This window comes from Lissotriton vulgaris, chromosome 1_1, assembly GCF_964263255.1.
Source record: "Lissotriton vulgaris chromosome 1_1, aLisVul1.2, whole genome shotgun sequence".
NCBI classification, from domain to species: Eukaryota; Metazoa; Chordata; class Amphibia; order Caudata; family Salamandridae; genus Lissotriton; species Lissotriton vulgaris.
The window spans coordinates 1,359,487,460-1,359,504,962 of NC_141685.1; the positions used below are offsets into that span (position 1 = coordinate 1,359,487,460).

The 17,503-nt window shown below is 46.8% G+C and overlaps 1 protein-coding gene across 2 annotated transcripts in view; it reads right to left on the bottom strand.

The window, feature by feature from the left end:
- The window catches only part of LRP1 (LDL receptor related protein 1), a 1,437,817-nt gene that overhangs the window by 956,398 nt on the left and 463,916 nt on the right, over nucleotides 1–17,503 (bottom strand). For both annotated transcript variants that reach the window (XM_086966724.1, XM_086966716.1), the window contains exon 25: nucleotides 1,686–1,890. In XM_086966724.1, the coding sequence (XP_086822850.1) occupies nucleotides 1,686–1,890 (205 nt within the window). The remainder of the gene's footprint in view (nucleotides 1–1,685; nucleotides 1,891–17,503) is intronic.

Below are 17,503 nucleotides of genomic sequence, written 5' to 3' on the forward strand. Positions count from 1 at the left end.
CATAGCATTCAGATGAGAATAGAAAACAATTGAGAGAAAAATAGTAAGATTCTATAATTATGCCTTGGAGTTTGCATTCAGCTCCTTGATGCCAGATCATAACTCTATGAGCTACATAGTTGGATTATAATGTGTGACCTACAGGTAATACAAAGATTCCTGCAGCAAAAGCAGTAACCCACTAAACTGGCTACATAAAATACAACTCTGACCTGCATGTGACACATTGTGCTTTGCAGCAGTCGCCCTACCTATCTATGCTATTTTATGATGAGTCAAACCTGTGAATAGACTACACATACAATTATCCAGCAAAAGCATTAACCACCCTAGTTATCTTACTGGTTGTACATCCTGGGAATTTCTGGATACCCAAAGATCGCTACTGCAGATACATTACCCCCTAAGATACTTTTAAAATGCAGTATATCCATGACTAATTAAACCAGAACAGATTTACTATCAAGTCATTGTTGCCAATTTTTGACTGCCGGAGATTTAAAAAAATAAATGTGTACATTGACCGTCAGACTCCGCTTCTCATGACTCAACCTCTCGCGACTCAATTCCCTTTCTGCTGCTACTCCTGGATGCCCAATTTAAGGGATGTCAAAGTAACTTTTCTCCAGCACTGAACCAAGGGCTGTCCTGGGTCCGACGAGTGCTTCTGCTAATTTAAAATTTCAGTTGTGATAAGACATTTGTGAGATAAAATCCTGAAAATGTTGCTACCACCAGGGAACCTATTTTGGGCACACACTGTCCTGCAGTTAGCACTCGGAAGGCCAGTGGAAGCAGTTACTGGTAAGCCAGTCAACTGTTGTCTGGTGACAACCCTCTCCACTTGAAATGGGCACAACTTCCCTACCTCCATTAGATGTTAAAACATCTACAACGATTTACTTCAATCTGAAACGTTTACACAGTTCACATGAGATCTCCCCAATTGCCTAAGCATTCAGCCCATTGGAATTGGCCAACAATACCAAGCACAACTTTGTAATCTGACCAATCAAGCCCTGTAATGAATCAGAGTAAATACAGCATGCCCCTTATGGAATCTAGTGAGTCTTAAAGTCTAAGAAGTTCCCTGTTAATCTTGACCTAATCTACCAGCCCTCACATGGGATTGGACTGATCATACCAAGCCCTCCTTACATCAGTCAATGTGGCCCAACTTTGGGATCCAATCCATGCTTCAATCACCATCGGACCAGGCCAAGCCACACCCAGTCTACATTACTAATCCATTGAGATGTTTACTGCCTTAACTGATTCGCAATGTTCTGCACAATCCTCTTTGCTTTAGTATTATTTTTTAACAATGTGTTTTGCACTCTCTTACATTTCACAGTCACAGTATACATGGTAAAGAAGACATCTGGGTGTATGGGAGGAGAGGGTTTTGTGAGGGCATGTGAGTATGTGTCTAAATAATCAACGGTCTTAAATATGTAAACTTCCACTGAAAACATTGAGGAATCTTACTAGGCACACAGTCCATAACATCTCCTACAGGACCATCTACATGAATAAAATATCAATGATTCATGCCTTAGCCATAACCTGCGAAACTGCTGATCGATAACTGTGCCTCAGCTTTGCCTACGACCAAACAATGGGGAACCATGGTGATGACTTCACCCTCCCAAGCCTAGGATGCAATTAAAGAATTCTGTACAAACCCATCTCGTGGATCTAGAGCAATGGCTCTGGGGTGCTCGATGTCACCGGCCAGCAGTGTTGTTCGCATCGTACCATCCAACTTGGCCACCTCAATCTGATCCAGGTTACTTTCCACCCAGTAAATGTTCCCTGCAATCCAGTCCACGGCCAGCCCCTCCGGTGTCGCCAGCCCATATTGGATGACCACTTCAAAGCTGGTGAGGGCTGAAAAGAGAAAAACATTCTGTAAGGAAATGCCTCTTTTTGAATGGCAAACCCCCCAAGTTTTTCGAATGATGCTGCTGTTTTTTTTACCCTGAGAGTGCACTGATGTATACTAATCAGACCTCAGTGCCCTGACCCTAAAAGTGTATGTCAAATTAGCTGTACCCAATTGGAAATGGCTAACTTACCTGTAAGTTCCTAGTAAATGGTACCCTGGTACCCAGGGCATGTAAGTTAGAGGGGTACACCACGGCTTGCAGCACTGATAGAGCCACTGTGGAGGTCTCCCAAGAAAAGCAAGAGGGGGTGGGGGAGACATTCATGGCTTGGCACCAGTTGTGGGATTAGACTCTTGGGATGACTGTTAGGAGGATTGCCCTCTAGACTGCCGTTGCTGCTGCTGATGGGAAGGTCTTTGCTGTTGTGTTTGCTGGCAACCTTGATACAAATGAGTTTAACCCCTTCAATGCTCATGACGAGCTCAGCTGAGCTCGTCATGAACAATGGGAAATCAGGGAATGCAGCACAGGAGAAAAATATCTCTAGCAGCCAAGGTGTTAAACCCTCAGAGGGTAAACCGGCACTGGTAGGGCCTGAATGAACACCTTTTAAGGCTGTCGGCCTAGAAAGGCCAAAAGAACAGAGTCCCCATCTCTGATTTAATGGAAGCTATCTATTCACCTGTGTGGCTGTTGAAGAGGGTAGAACCTGAAAAAGGAAGACTGAGAAACAATTTGTTGAGAATGATTTGAGAAATGTAAAGTGGAGCCAAGAATGCCTTCTCGAGGCTATCACATGACATTATTTATGTGCCAACAATAAGGAAGAGTCTGATGTGTCACCATCAACTTGGTGGATACCATGAGGCCTTCATTGATTATTTCTAGGAAGTCTTCCCTTCTGTCCCTGGAAAGATCTCCACAAATTGTTGGCTAGAGTCCCAAAACACTATCGTATCTTCCAAGGAGGGCAGCAGCACTGGCCGCTTTCAAGATGATTGCAGCAGTGTATCCAACTTTGCAACCAAAAGAACCCAGCTTTTTACTTGCCTTATCAGGTAGAACTGAGGAAGCAGGAATGGTAGCATGATGCTTAATGGCTGCTAATATAACCCCAGAGTCAGGAGATGGATCAGATCGGAGGAAGAGAGGCTCTTGCCCAGGAGGTCTATATGTGTTTGTAGGCACGAAAGACAGTTTTAGTTGAAGCTGGGGTCAGAAAAAGTTTCACTGCTGGCTCTAAAAGTCCTGGCACCAATGGAAGCAGTGGTCTTGATGCAGACCACAGATACAAAGTCTAAAAAATAACAGATGTGGGGACCGGCATCTGTGTATAAAGTTTTGCTGCTACTCTCAACAGGACCTTCTGAAAAGTGGTGATGCCATCCACCGGAGAGATGCGAGGTGGTGGAGAATCTGACAATGTCGACGAATATTGCCCTGAAGTCACAGATGATGGTGTTGTGTGTCTTGACAGATGCCTGGAGGTTGTACGTGTCCTGGTTCTTGAACAAGATTTGTGCATTCGATGGCAAGAGCACCTGGAAGACGAACGCCTTGAAAATGCCTGTGGTGGCGTGCACGATGGTTCCGGAACGCGATCTAAGCCTTAGTGATTCCACAGGCGGAGGAATTGGCGCTGACGGAGTAGGCCCAGGTATAATAGGCAGTGGTGGTGAAGAGTCCGGTAGTACTATCACTTAAGAGGGGGAGTATGCCCATGAGTACTCCGAATCCGGAGAAGAATAGATTTTCCTCCTTTTTCTCTTCTTATCTTGTGTCCTCGACGTCAAAATGCTCTTCGATGTCTTGACGTCAATTTCCTCAGACATCTCAATGGCAATCTTACAGTGTGCGTTGTAGGCGTATTAGTTCTATGCACCTTCCTCGAAGACGAACTAGCCCTGGACGGCGAGCTAGTCGGTGCTGTACCGGGTTTCAACATCGACCAGAAAAGATATTGCTTTTGGTCTGGAGCCCTCTTTTTGGACCGGACCCCCTTTTTTAATCTTCCACATCCCTCAGAGGTAGCTGTAGGAGCCCTGGTGGAGGACTGACCCTCTCTTTGCTCTGAGGCCTCATCTTGGGAATGCACTTGCAGTCTGCGCCGTTCCTTAGTGACTCTCTCACAAGGTGCGACAAACATTTCTTGCTGTGCTGCCACTGCTCTGGACCATGACTAGATGGAAGGCAGAGTATACAGAAGTTTGTGAGGGTCTTAATTGTTGTTCTTTTTCCCACAGGCAGGGCTCTTATCACAGAAGGCATATTAAATGAAAACAATTCCACAATTTTCTGCCGGAAAAAGCCTGAAATAGTGAGGGAATGATGAATGACATTGAGTGAATCCGTTTTAACAAAACTCCAAAGGTAAAGTTTGAAGAAAAAAAATCCTGAAATGCAGAGCTCAGTGCTCCAGGATCCTGTCACCAGGTCCCAGAAAAAAGAACTGATGCAACTGCCACCTGCTGGGCGTGATGGGATACTGCTAGTATCTGGATCCTGAAAGGCACAGATACCGTTTAAAACTCCCATAATAGCAGCCTATGATGCTACACTGTTGTACTGTCCTACTATCCTTCATCTCTTACTTTTACAGAAATGGGTGTGTAAGAGTGATTGGATCTGTTTTGTAAAAACATTTACCTCAAATTATGCATTTATATGGTACAATCTGAAGATTTTCTCCAGTTTTCTAGGCTGCATATTATGCTCCTTCTTAAGTGTTTCTGAAAGACTTTCTGAAGAAAGGTGACAGTCTACCCTTAAGAGATAATCTATGAAGAAGTGCTCCGGGATTCGCACATGTGGGAGGAATAATTCAAATACTTATAACCATCACTGGAGATCTCCTAACCAAGAATAATGAGGGCTAGCAGGTGAGGGAGGTGTCACCTTCTGCAGGAAACTTGGGTATTGGCTCCAAAAGGCAGGCTTTAAAGGTAAAACCACCTTTGGAGGGGAGATTTGGGATACCAGGGGGAGGGCTGCCCCATTGGCGAAGTAGACAGACTGGCATGGGGAGCAGAGAGGGAAAACAAATTGCCAAACAGGTTTCCCCAGGAGTGTGTAGCCTAGAGGTAGCAACACTCTGGGGTGGGCTAGGGAGGTTTGACAACCAGGAGAGGGTCTAGTCATTTTGGAATTGGGTACAATGGTGCATCCTGGGATAACCAAATGCCACACTCCAAAGGAAGTGGTCACTAGGTGGGAGGCTACCAACTGCATCCTGTCCAGAGGGCATCTTCTGATCATAAGATGGCATTGGAAGAAAGATCAAACAAAGACTGCCCTGCTGCACCGAGGGACCAGGAAACAGGGGCTGCACTGGCAAGGACTGCACCTCTTGTGTCCTGCTCTGCGAACAGCTGTCTCCAGAGCCCAGCCCAATCCAGAGAACTCCAAGGGCCAACTGACTGGCCTCCTGTTCACAGCACAGTGACAACAACTGGGAGAAACCTGCTGGGACAAGTTGGTAACCCAAAGTCTTCAAGCTGCTACCACCGCAGCCGTGCAGCACCGAGAACCAAGACCCAATACACAGAGTTGCACCAGCGTTCTCTGAATCTGGTAGTGCTGTCGTAGAGTTGCTGGGACCCACAGAAGCACGAGTTAATGACGCAGAAGTATTTGCCTGTGACTGACAGCAGGCAACTGGACTTCGGCCAGACCAGGAAGGAATTTGTGGGACGTCAACCCTGCAACCACTACCCCCTCACCAACTTTGTGGACTGAGATATCCCTGCAAAAAGACACCCATCAACTGCATCCTTAGAGTATTTTCAGCATCCTTCATCACTTGCATCAGGGCCACTCCTAGGAATCCATTTCAACATGTATAAAGTGCCTGGAACTGCTGGAGCACTGCTTCTTTTGTGTAGGTAACTGCTCTTGGAGACCTTTCTGGACCCCTTGATTAGCTCCATGCTGGAGTCGGTCACCCCAAGTACTTCTAATCAACCGCATTTACACTTACTTAGGTTTTCGTTGCAAAAGCTTCCAAGTGTCCAATTTGTTGACTTTGCCAAGGCTTGTTCACAGTTGAGTGAATTTTCTCTGATGTATTATTGCTTGTAAAATCTATATTTCCGAAACGCTCTGGTAGCTGTGTAAGTCTTGCTGCTAAGTGCCACAGCTACCCAGGATTGAGCTGAGTGTTTTAAAGACAAAACCTGCTGGCCTAAAGGGGTTGGTAAGTGTATTACATGGGAGGTCACACACCAACTCCATATAATACACCCCGTTTCCTTACACACACTGCTCATTATCTGAGACTACATGCTCCATAAACGCTTTGATTGCAGGTACTCTAAACAATGACAAATGTTGTCTGTTTTGAAGATATGCTGCTATAGCAGCAAGATGTAACCTGATTGAGGAATAAGAGAAGTTAAATATTTGCAGATATAACAGATAGCATATGTTTTGTATGGAAACATCTAAAGGATTGATGTTATTTGTACAATATACAACAAACCTTTTCCACTTTGCTGCATAACATGCTCTAGTGGTAGGGCGTCTTGCTTCTTTTATGACGTTCATACAATCGGGTGATACATTTAGATATCCAAATTCTAAGACATCAGGAGCCAAATTGCTAGAATGAGCTGCATTGGGTCTGGATGCATAATCTCTCCATGGTTCTGTGTTAGTAGATGTGGAGAGAGTTTTAGTTTGCGATGTGGTAATACTGACATCTCTAGTAGTGTGGTGTACCAAGGTTGTCTTGCCCACGTTGGTGCTATGAGAATCAATGTGAGAGAATGTTGCTGTAGCTTGCGAACCACTAATGGAATTAGTGGGAGAGGTGGAAAAGCGTACGCAAATATGTTTGACCAGTTCATCCATACTGCATTGCCTTTGGATAATGGGTGTGGGTATCTGGCGGCGAAGCTAGGGCATTTGGAGTTGTGGTTTGTAGCAAACAGATCTATCTCTGGTTGACCACACTCGAAAAACGGCTGAAAAACTTGATGATGAAGTTCCCATTCGTGTATCTGTCGTCTCCGACGACTTAATAGATCTGCAACTTGATAGTGAACTCCTGGTAGATGTTCTGCTATTAAAAAAATGTTTGGAGGAATGGCCCATCTCCATAAGCTCTGTGCCAGCCAGGAGAGCTGTAGGGAGTGTGTTCCTCCTTGTTTTTTAATGTAATACATTGCTGTCATATTGTCCGTTCGGACTAGTACAGCTTTGTTTGACAGGTAATGCTGAAACTATCTGAGAGCTAGAAAAATCGGTAGTAATTCCAGATGATTTATGTGGAGTAGTTTTTGTTGCATTGTCCATGTACCCTGTACTGTGTGCTTTTGTAAATGCGATCCTCATCCTGTTAGAGATGAGTCTGTGGTTAGTATTATCTGCTAACAGGTTCTATAAACGGCCGGCCCTTGGAAAGGTTCTTGGTGTTCCACCATTGCAGAGAGATATATGTCCGGTCGTCTATCACCACCAGATTGGTTATTTGTTGCTGAGCCTGATTCCACTGACTTGCTAAGCACTCTTAAATGGGGCGCATTTGTAGTCTTGCATACGGCAGTATGAAAATGCAAGAAGCCATCATTTCTATTAGTTGCATAAACACTTGAGCTGGTAGTGAGTGTTGTGGTTGGAATCTTTTGATAAGATGCTGCATAGTTTGCATTCTTGCTGGGTTGGGGTATGCTATTGCCTTGGTGGTAGCTATTGTAGCCCCCAGATACTGCTGAGACAGGGATGCTTGGAGATGGGATTTCTTTTGATTTACTGTGAATCCCATTTTGTGTAGCAGACATATTGTTTGATGCGTGTGCTGTACACATTGGTTGTATGACTTGGATTTTATTAACCAATCGTCCAGATATGGGAAGACATGAATGTTGTCCCTTCTTAAGTATGCTGCTACTACTGCTTGACACTGTGAAAACTCAAGGTGCTGTAGTTACTCCGAAAGGGAGTACCTTGAATTGGTAGTGTTGACCTTCTATAATGAACCTTAGGTACTTTCTGTGCGATAGATGTATGGTAATGTGGAAGTAGGCGTCCTTGAGATCTAATGTGGCAAGGAAGTCTCCCTTCTTTAGCAACGGTAGAACCTGTTGTAGTGTGACCATGTGAAAATGGTCTGATTGTCTGTACAGGGTTAGGGGCCTTAGATCTAAAATAGGTCTGAGGGACCCATCCTTTTTGGGTATGAGAAGTATGCGAACTCCTGTGTTTTGATGTTTTGGGACTGGTTCTATTGCGTTCTTTTGCAGTAGAGATTCCACCTCTAGTCTTAGCAGTACGAGGTGTTCCTGTGACATGGGACACTGACTGAGTGGTATTGTTGGAGGAGTGGAAGTGAGCTCCAGACAATAACCTGAATGAATTATTTGTCTGACCCACCTGTCTGTGGTGATGGAGTTCCAGACAGGTAGGAACTGTTGTTACCTCCCCCCGACAGGAGTGGAATGGTCTGGGGGGATGGAAGGGAAGTCACTGTTTGGGAGTAGAGGTGTTGCGGTTGACTCTACCTCTACCCTAATTGTTGCTTCCTCTATAACCTCCTCTATAACATCCTTTATTAGGCGAGGTTTGGTTGGGCGCTTTAAAAGAAGAGGAGGTATTGTCAGTTTGGAAACCTTTAGAGGCGCCCCTATAAGAGGGGCGACGAAAGGAAGGTCTATGGGCTTGTGTTTGTAAAACTCCCATGGATTTTGACGTGTCAGTATCTTTTTTCACCTTTTCTAGTGCACTGTCCACTGATGGACCTAAAAGATCTTGTTGGTCAAATGGCTGGTTTAGGATACTGGCTTGTACTTCAGGTTTAAACCAAGAGATGCATAACCATGCATGTCTACACAACAATACCCCTGTATTTATTACTCCAGAAGCTGTGTCTGCTGTGTCTAGTGCACATCTTATTATGGAGGTATTTGTAATGACTCTGCCTTCCTGTATTAGGTCAGAAGCCCTGGTCTTGTATTGCTCTGGCAAGTGTTGCATGAGTGACTCGAACTCATCATAATGAGCTCTATCGTATCTTGCGAACAAGGCTTGAGTGTTAGCAATCCTCCAGATATTAGCAGCTTGTGAAATGGTGTGTTTTCCTGAGGCATCTAAAAGCTTAGACTCTTTGTCAGGGGGTGGAGCATCCCCTGTTGTCTGCGAATGAGCTCTTTTTCTCGCATTTGACATTACTAGTGAGTCTAATGGCAACTGTCCTTTAATGTATGCTGGATCAGTTGGAGCCGCTTTGTACTTTTTTTCTAGTCTGTGATTAATTATCCTTGCTCTGACTGGGTCTTCAAATTTTTCGGGTGCAGGTCTTACCACTCCACTAAGTATTGGAAGTGTGGATGTGGTTTTATGTGATGAAATTTAAGTGTCCATTAGGAAGTCTTCTTCCATTGTATCTGTGTGTAGGTCTACCCCATGGAAAGTGGCTGCTCTATGAATGAGCTGCGTAAACCCAATAGTGTCATCTGGGGGAGATGGTCTAGATGGGTATACATCATCTTGAGGTAGATCTGGTGCATCTGGTGCATTATAATCTTCCCATGGGTCCCCTGATGGCCCAGGAATATCATCTGGATCATTAATGTCATTGTTGTGAGGTTCACTCTCTATGTCCTGTGAGTAACTATCCCCATCATCCTCATCTTGTGGTATAAGATGGTGAATGTACAGGAGTAATATCTACTGGTACTTCTCTTTCTGGTGAAGGGATCCTCATTGGTGAAGTTTGAGCATGCTTTTTAGAGGAACTGGCGGTGTTTTAGGGTAGTCCATTTTCCTCTTTTCAGGCACTGAAGTGATATGTCCAGTCTTTGGATTAATATGAAGAGTTTTTTGCTCTGGATCAGGTTTAAATAGCTCTTTTACTGGCAAATCTTTTTTCGGCGCCAATTCCTATGGTATCGGGCCGAAATGCTTAGGTTTAACAGTGTCCATTGTCTTTGGAGCAGGGTTTGGTTTCGAAGACTTTTTCCTAGGATCCGTGCTATTTGGACAGAGTTTTTGTTCCCGTAGTATGTGAGAAAGTGGCTCTATATATACTGGACTAGAATGAAGTACAGTGTGTGTATAGAGTCCACCAACCCCAGAGGTATAACCGAGGTTAAAGTCAGAACTGACCTTACTCTCCAAAGTGGTAGCTTGGTCGAGCAGTAAGGTAGTACCAGAGGGCAGTGTAAAGCATTTTATGTACACACTCAGTCAGCAAAAGGTTTCACACACTCAAGGAATGAACTCCAGTCCAATTGTTTTTATATCCACAGATATAGGCGTTTTATTTTTAGAACCAACAGTTATAAAAATATACTTTTCTTGTTATGAGTTCTCTCATGTAATTACTTTGCCAAGGAGCAATAAAGTTCATGCACACAATTAATACAGTATTGACAGTAAGCAACACAATCCTAAAACACACTATAGCATTGAGCTCAATGGGTTTTTCACATGTAAGTACAGTGGATTACTATATAGATTACTTTGGTAGTCCCAGGACTAGATATCAGATTCAGTCTGGGGGTCTAAGCTGAAACCAGATTAGCAAAAACGTTTTAGTTACTGTAGTGAATTTTCATGAATATAAAGCTGTTTTAAAAGTTCACACTTAGAAACTTTTCAATGGAAATCTGACAATGTTATTCAATGGGAGAAAATTCAGGTTGCAGGTAAAGTACGATTGCGTTACTTTTGTAAGCCAGCATTGGTCTCCTAGGACCAGCACTGGGGTCTTAACTCAAAACAGGTAGGTAATTGCGTTTCAGTATTTCGTGTGATTTTTTAAGAATATTTCAAGTTTTCTAAAGTAGACAGAAGAAATTTCATACAAAAGCAGACAAAGGGTTCCTATGGAGAGAATACAGATTACTAGTAACCCCGCTAGGGATTACTTTTGCGGTTCAGTACTGGGCTGAAACGTACAGTACTGGCTTCTCCCCTGATCACAGGTGAGTACTTCGGAATTCGAACTTTGGCTGATTTTATCTGAATATTTTCAGGATTTCAAAACTTCACACTTCGAACATTTTCGAGTGAAAATTAGTCAATGTTATCCAGTGGCAGGTAAGTAAATTACCGGTTTCCAGGTGAGTACTTGGTTTGTGAAGTTAAGGTTCTGGGCATAGACTCAGGGGTCTTCCAGGGTCAGGTCAGTACAGTTAGTTCACTCCCAGAGGCACAGGGGTGGCCGGGTGCAGAGGTAGGTAGGCCCAATGGTATCCAATGAGGGAAGGGGGCCTTCAGTTGGTGGCTGCTGGCTAGCAGGCCACACGGCTGTGGGAGCTGGGCTCCTGGTCACTTGCTCAGGGCAGGGGGGGGGGGGGGGGGGGGGGGGGGAGTAGGACAGGACAGGGGTCACAGCCAGCGGCACTCGGGCGGCTGGGTGCAGGGTGCTTTTGAGCCATCGGGTGCTCAATGTTATCCAATGGGAAATGTCGAAAGGGAACAAAGGTTGCAGGCTCGGGGACAGAGACTCTCCAGGGGCGACCAGCACTTCGAGAGGTAAGTTGGGATCTTGGACCACAGGTAGGCACCTCAAAGGGACGCACAGGGGGCTGTAGGGCGCCAGGGGTGTCTTTGGTGTCCGAAAAGCTTACCCTCGGTTGGTCGCGGTTGGGGTAGCCCCTGGTTCTGACTCTGCAGGTGTCGGCTGGTTCGTCGAGGAGGGTCTTTGGGCACTGGACCTCGGGTCCCAGTCGCCGGGGGACGTCCTCGTGGTCTTGGTTCAGTTGTGCCCGGCCCGGTACTCGGCGGGTGCAGAGTGGGCTGGTCCGGAGCTTCCTGGTTGGCACCAGGTGGGTTGTTTCAGCAGAGCCTCTGCTGATGGGAGTCCCAGTCTTCAAGAGGATCAAGGCAGGCAGGTCCTCCGGGTGTCCCAAGGTTGCTGTCCACAGGAGTCGCCGGGATTAAGCAGGAGCAGGTTCCAGGATCGACAGGCCGGTAGGGCTGGGGCCAAGTCAGTTGTTGTCGACCTGTTAGCAGCTGCACTGCGGGTCTTCTTCTTGATCTTCTTTCTTCTTTTCATATCGGGATCTGAGGAAGGAAGGTTCAGGGAGCCCCTAAATACTGAATTTAGGGGCGTTACAGGTAGGGCAAGAACAGGGACCAATGGGTCCCTGTCCTGGGGTGAGTACACCCCCTGGCCTGCTCCTCTCCTGTGGGAGGGGGGCCGGAGCCTAGTTGTGATTGGGCAGGGCCCCCCATCTTCAAGATGGCGGGAGCCAGGGGTCGTGCTTCACCTCGTCTCGCCCGCCTGATGGGGTGGGATTGGCACAGGTTGGCACACCCCCCTTCCTGATGTAGTTTTTCCTGCCAGAGTGGGGGGGGGGGACGGGGACTGGTGGGGGCTGGTTGCTGGGTACAGCAAATGGTCTGGAGAATCTCACAGAGGTGGTATGCCTTTGAAGCTTCCCCCTGCCCATCCTGGGGGAAGAGATCTAGCACCTCGCCAAGGATGTGCATTGTTGCAGGCCCAGGAGAGCGGGGGCTCTCCTACCCAGGAGTCCAGCAACATGTCTGCCGTGTGGCAGCCTCTGCAGCCACTCAGCCAGACGTGGATTGTAGGTTAGATTTTTCAGGGGGCATCTCCAAGATGCCCTCTGGTGCATTTTACATTAAATCAAACACTGGCATCCGTGTGGGTTTAATGTGCTAAGAAGTTTGGTGCCAAACTTGTCAGTCTTCAGTGTAGCCATTATGGTACTGCGGAATTCGTAATGACAACCTCCCAGCACCATATACTCTTAATGACATCACTGCACTTACAGTGCCCAGGAATGGCCCTCGGTACTGTAGGGGCACAGGGCTCATGCACCTGGGCCCACACCACTGGCATAGGGCACCCAGCTAGAGGGGTGACTGAGATATGCCAGAGCAGTGGGTTTGTGGGTATGGCATACAGGGATGTGTGCCATGTCGACTCTTTGTTTAGTTCTGTACACCTAGGCACTCACCCTGCCAAAGGCAGTGTGTGGGTACCCAGGTACAGGGCTCCTAAGGGTGGCACAATAAGTGGTGCAGCCCTTAGGGGTCTTCTTTGGTCACCATGCCCTGGGTACCTAGGGTATCATTTACTAGGGGTTGATAAGTGGCCAGAGATGCCAATTGGGTTTTGTTTCAACACAGTTTTTAGGGAAGGAACACAGGCCCTGGGTACCTGGTTGGCAGGAGCCCAGGGCACACTCAGTCAAAGCACATCAGCAGTCAGAAAAAAAGTGGGGGCATACCAATGCAAGAAAGATGGCACTTTCGACTCATCTATCTTTGGAGTCGAAGTATGTTTCGGTACCGAAACCTTCTTCGGGTCCACTTTTTTTCTGAACCAGGGTGGTTTTTGGTTTGGTAGCTTTGGGAACCTCTTTCAGTGCCGAAGGTTGCTTTGGTGCCGGTGTTAATTTGGGCTTAAGGACCTTCTGCTTTTCGGGACCGACAGACTGACTCGAGCCCGAGTCGACTGGAGGTTTTTTTGTATTCTTTACTGCCGAGTCCGAAGGATGGGAGTCGGAAGGTTTTGGTCGGTGTGCACTTGGACCCAAAGGTGGAGGTGGAACCAAAGCCTGTCCCGGTATGGTGGGATGAACAGGTTTGACATCTGTACTCACGACCTGTTGACCAGCTGGAAGATCGTCATCTTCGGATCGATCTCTCAACTCCAGAAGTTGAATCCTCTGCTTCGGAAGCGATGTCTTCGTGCTGCTGTTCTTCGACATCTACTTCAATCGGAGCCTCGTTTATGATGAGGTCTGGTGTCGACGAGGATGACTGCGCCATTACTCTTCGAGCTCGACGGACCCTGATTGTTTTCTTGGACCGGAACGAAGCGCAGGCCTCACAGTCTCGACTCTTGTGCTCTGGAGATAAGCAGAGATTGCAAACCTCATGAAGATCGGTGTGAGGGAATTTGTGTCCACATAAGGGCACTTCTTGAAGGGTGTTCTTTCCAGGAGCCAAAGGCCCAATGGGGCAGTTGGGCCTGACGGCCCAGACTAATGCTGGATTTGAGAAGTGAAGTCTGTTCGACGTTAGTAACCGGAATCAATGTCGACGACGATGCCGATGGTATTTTGGCTTAGTTATGGATTCGGAAATGGATTGGAAAAGAGATCAGTAACTGGACCGAACGATGAATACATCCGAGCCGATGGCGGAAAAAAACAATCTGAAGATGGAGTCGATGCCCATGCGCATTACGATCTAAGGTAGGAGTCATCCAACAGACAAAGACTCTTCCAAGACAACAACAAGGAAACAAGTTACTTACCTGTAACTTTGGTTCCCCAGTATTGGTAACTTTCATAGATTCCCATGCTTTGTATCATTCCCCGTCGTCTGAATGGGAGCCTCTGTAGTATCACAACCATAGAAACAAAAGAGATAAAATAGGCCTAGGCCTCATCTCCTTTTGTATCCTATCACCCTCTTTGTGCAAAAGAGACCAAACTTTTGACAGGACCAATCAGAGCAGCCTCACCCCCCTAGAACCTTCCTGAGAGCTCAGTGCCTCAGATTTTCGTAGCCGTTGTGCAAACCGCCACTATCTCTGTCAAAAAACTGAGCTTTCCCAGGGGAGGAGGGTGGGCGCATGGTAATCTGGGAAAGTTACCATTACTGGGGAACCAAAGTTACAGGTAAGTAACTTGTTTTCTTGCCCCAGTATTGGAACTTTCATAGATTCCCATGCTTTGTATCAGAGTAGCTAGCAGTAATAACCAAGACACATTTTGTAGCTACATGGCATCACATAACCATAAAGCATATAAACTTCTAGCATAGCAAACAAGAAACAAAATGTGCTCCCCAGGATGGAGGGTTTGTGGGGAAAGCTCACCTCTCAATGGAAAAGATTCCGCAGAACTGCTTGACCAACAGCCGCGTCGTCTCGTCCTGCAGACTCCAGGCAGTAGTGCTTCGTGAAGGTATGGGTACTGCTCCGCGTTGCTGCCCTGCATATGTCCTTAATGGCGACTCCAGAGAAAAGAGCCATCTACTATGCCACAGACCTTGTGGAATGTGCACAGACTTTTCTGTCCAAAGGCTTGCCCGCCTCCTGATGGCAGAATTGAATCGCACTGGGGATCCAGCGGGAAATGCCACTCTTTGCCAAAGGAAACCCTTCCGTGGTGCGCTGTAGGACACAAACAGAAAGGGTTGTGTGCGCTCTAAGTAGAATTTTAAGCATCTTTGAACGTCCACAGAATGTAATGTGCGTTCCCCAGGCATTGAAGGGCGCGGAAAGAAATACTTTAAAACCAAAGGTTCATTCAAGTGGAACTCAGACGGCACCTTTGGAATAAATTTCGGATTGGTGCGAAGGATAAGCACATCTTTTTTGAATTGCAGGAATGGATGCACTATGGAGAGGGCTTGAAGCTCACTCACTCTTCTCGCTGATGTTAGAGCTAAGAGGAGGGCAAGTTTCCAAGACAAGAATTTCAAGTCCGCCTTGTGCACCGGCTCAAACAGAGCTTTCATGAGTTGAGCCAGGACAAGATTGAGTTGCCTAACTGGTGGAGGAGGGCGAACTGGAGGATACATTCATAACAAGCCTTTTAAGAATTGTTTAATAATCCTAGAGGACCATAAGGAAGGGCCTGAAGAACTGCGCCTAAACCTCGATACGGCTGCAAGATGTACCTTAACAGATGAATGTGCCAATCCAGACTTTGCCAATGATAGTATATATGGCAAAGTTGATGAGGTAGAGATTTGTAAGGATGGAGATCTTGTCTCTGACACCACACCCAGAACCTCTTCCATTTAGCCTTGTAAGTCTTATTAGTGCTCGAGCTTGGGACAAAACGTCTCTACATTCCTGGGAGAGATTCAGATGACGGAACTCTCTGTGTTCAGGAGCCACGCTGTCAAGTGCAGTGATTTCGGATCCGGATGGTAAACTTGTCCTGGATTCCTCGACAATAGGGAAGGAATTGGTCGTAAGCTTGGGAGAGTAGAATGAGTTCTGTGTACCAAAATTGCCGGGGCCACGCTAGTGCAATGAGAATCATCTTGCATGGCTCCGCTTTCATTTTCCTGAGTATTCGAGGAATGAGGGGACTTGGCGGAAAAGCGTAAAAGAATGCGCTGTACCAGGCCATCGAAAGGGCGTTCCCCAGAGATCCCTGATGGGGAACTTTGCTTGCGTAAAACCGGAATTTTGCGTTAACCGGAGAGCCAAAAAGGTCGATGGTTGGTGTCCCCAGACCGAAAACACACTCTCCAGAATGGACTGATTCAACTCCCATTCGTGATTCACCTCCGTCTGGCGACTCAAAGCATCCGCCTTGACATTGAGAGAGCCTGCCAGATGTTCGGCTCTCAAGCTGATGTTGTGTAGAATCGCGTAATCCCAGATCCTCTGAGCTTCTTTGGACATAGTTTGCGATCTCGTTTCTCCTTGCTTGTTGACGTAGTGCATGGCCGTCGTATTGTCCGTCCGGACCAGCACTGTATGATTTCGGACCCTGGGAAGGAAAGCCTGCAAAGCCAAACGAATGGCCGCTAGCTCCAAAAAATGTATATGGCACTGACGCTGTTCTGGACTCCAGTGCCCGCTGACTTGAAGCTCACGGAGCACCGCTCCCCAGCCTTCCAAAGAGGCATCCGTTGTCATGATCAGAGGGGATGGTGATACTCTGAACGTCAGACCCTGTGCGATGTTGTCCTGCACTAGCCACAATTCGCATGCCTTTCATTTTTGGTGTCACCAACACCTTGTCGTTGAATGATCCCTCTGCTTGGCACCATTGTTTGTCTAGCTCTTCCTGCAGAGGACGCATTCGCAGCCTGCAATGAGGTATTAATGGTATGCAGGATGACATCGACCCGAGCAGGGACTTGTATTGTCTGACTGAAAGACATTTCTTGTGGAACAGTTGGCGAGCCGATATGATCAACTTCTGTTGACGTTCTTCTGAAGGACGAGCTGTGCATTGCGTCATGTCTAAAATGGCCCCAAGGAACCTTGTGGAGCTGGAGGGCTGTAGAACTGACTTGTGTTTGTTCAATTGAAGGCCCAGGTGATTGAACAACTGAATGCAAGCCGAAACAGCTTGAGAGGTGTCCTTGAAAGATGGATCCTTGACGAGCCAGTCGTCCAAATAAGGGAAAACCTTCAGGGATTGTTTTCGTAGAAAAGCTGCTACTGGTGCCAACACTGGTGAATACTCGAGGTGCAGACCGAAGGCCAAACGGAAGCACCTTGAATTGGAAATGGCTTTCCCACTGTGAATCGCAGATATTGTCTGTGAGCTGGGTGTATTGGAATGTGGAAATACGCATCTTCTAAATCCAGAGACACCAAATAGTCGCCTGGGTTCCAAAGAGGAAGAATTTCTTGGAGAGTGACCATCCTGAAAGAGAGCTTGATGAGATAGGTGTTGAGCTCTCGTAGGTCTAGTATGGGGCGCCAAGTCTCTGCCGTCTTCCGAACCAGGAAGAACCTGGAATAAAAACCTCTGCCCCTCTGAGAGAGAGGTACCGGTTCTATTGCCCCCTTGAGGAACAATTGGTGGGCTTCGAGGTGGAGCAGTCCCAGATGTTTCGTGAGGGTGGCGCCCGGAGCTCTCGTTGGAGGAAGGTCTTGGAACTCCAACGTATGGCCATTCAGAACAATATTCAGGACCCACTAGTCCGATGTTATACAC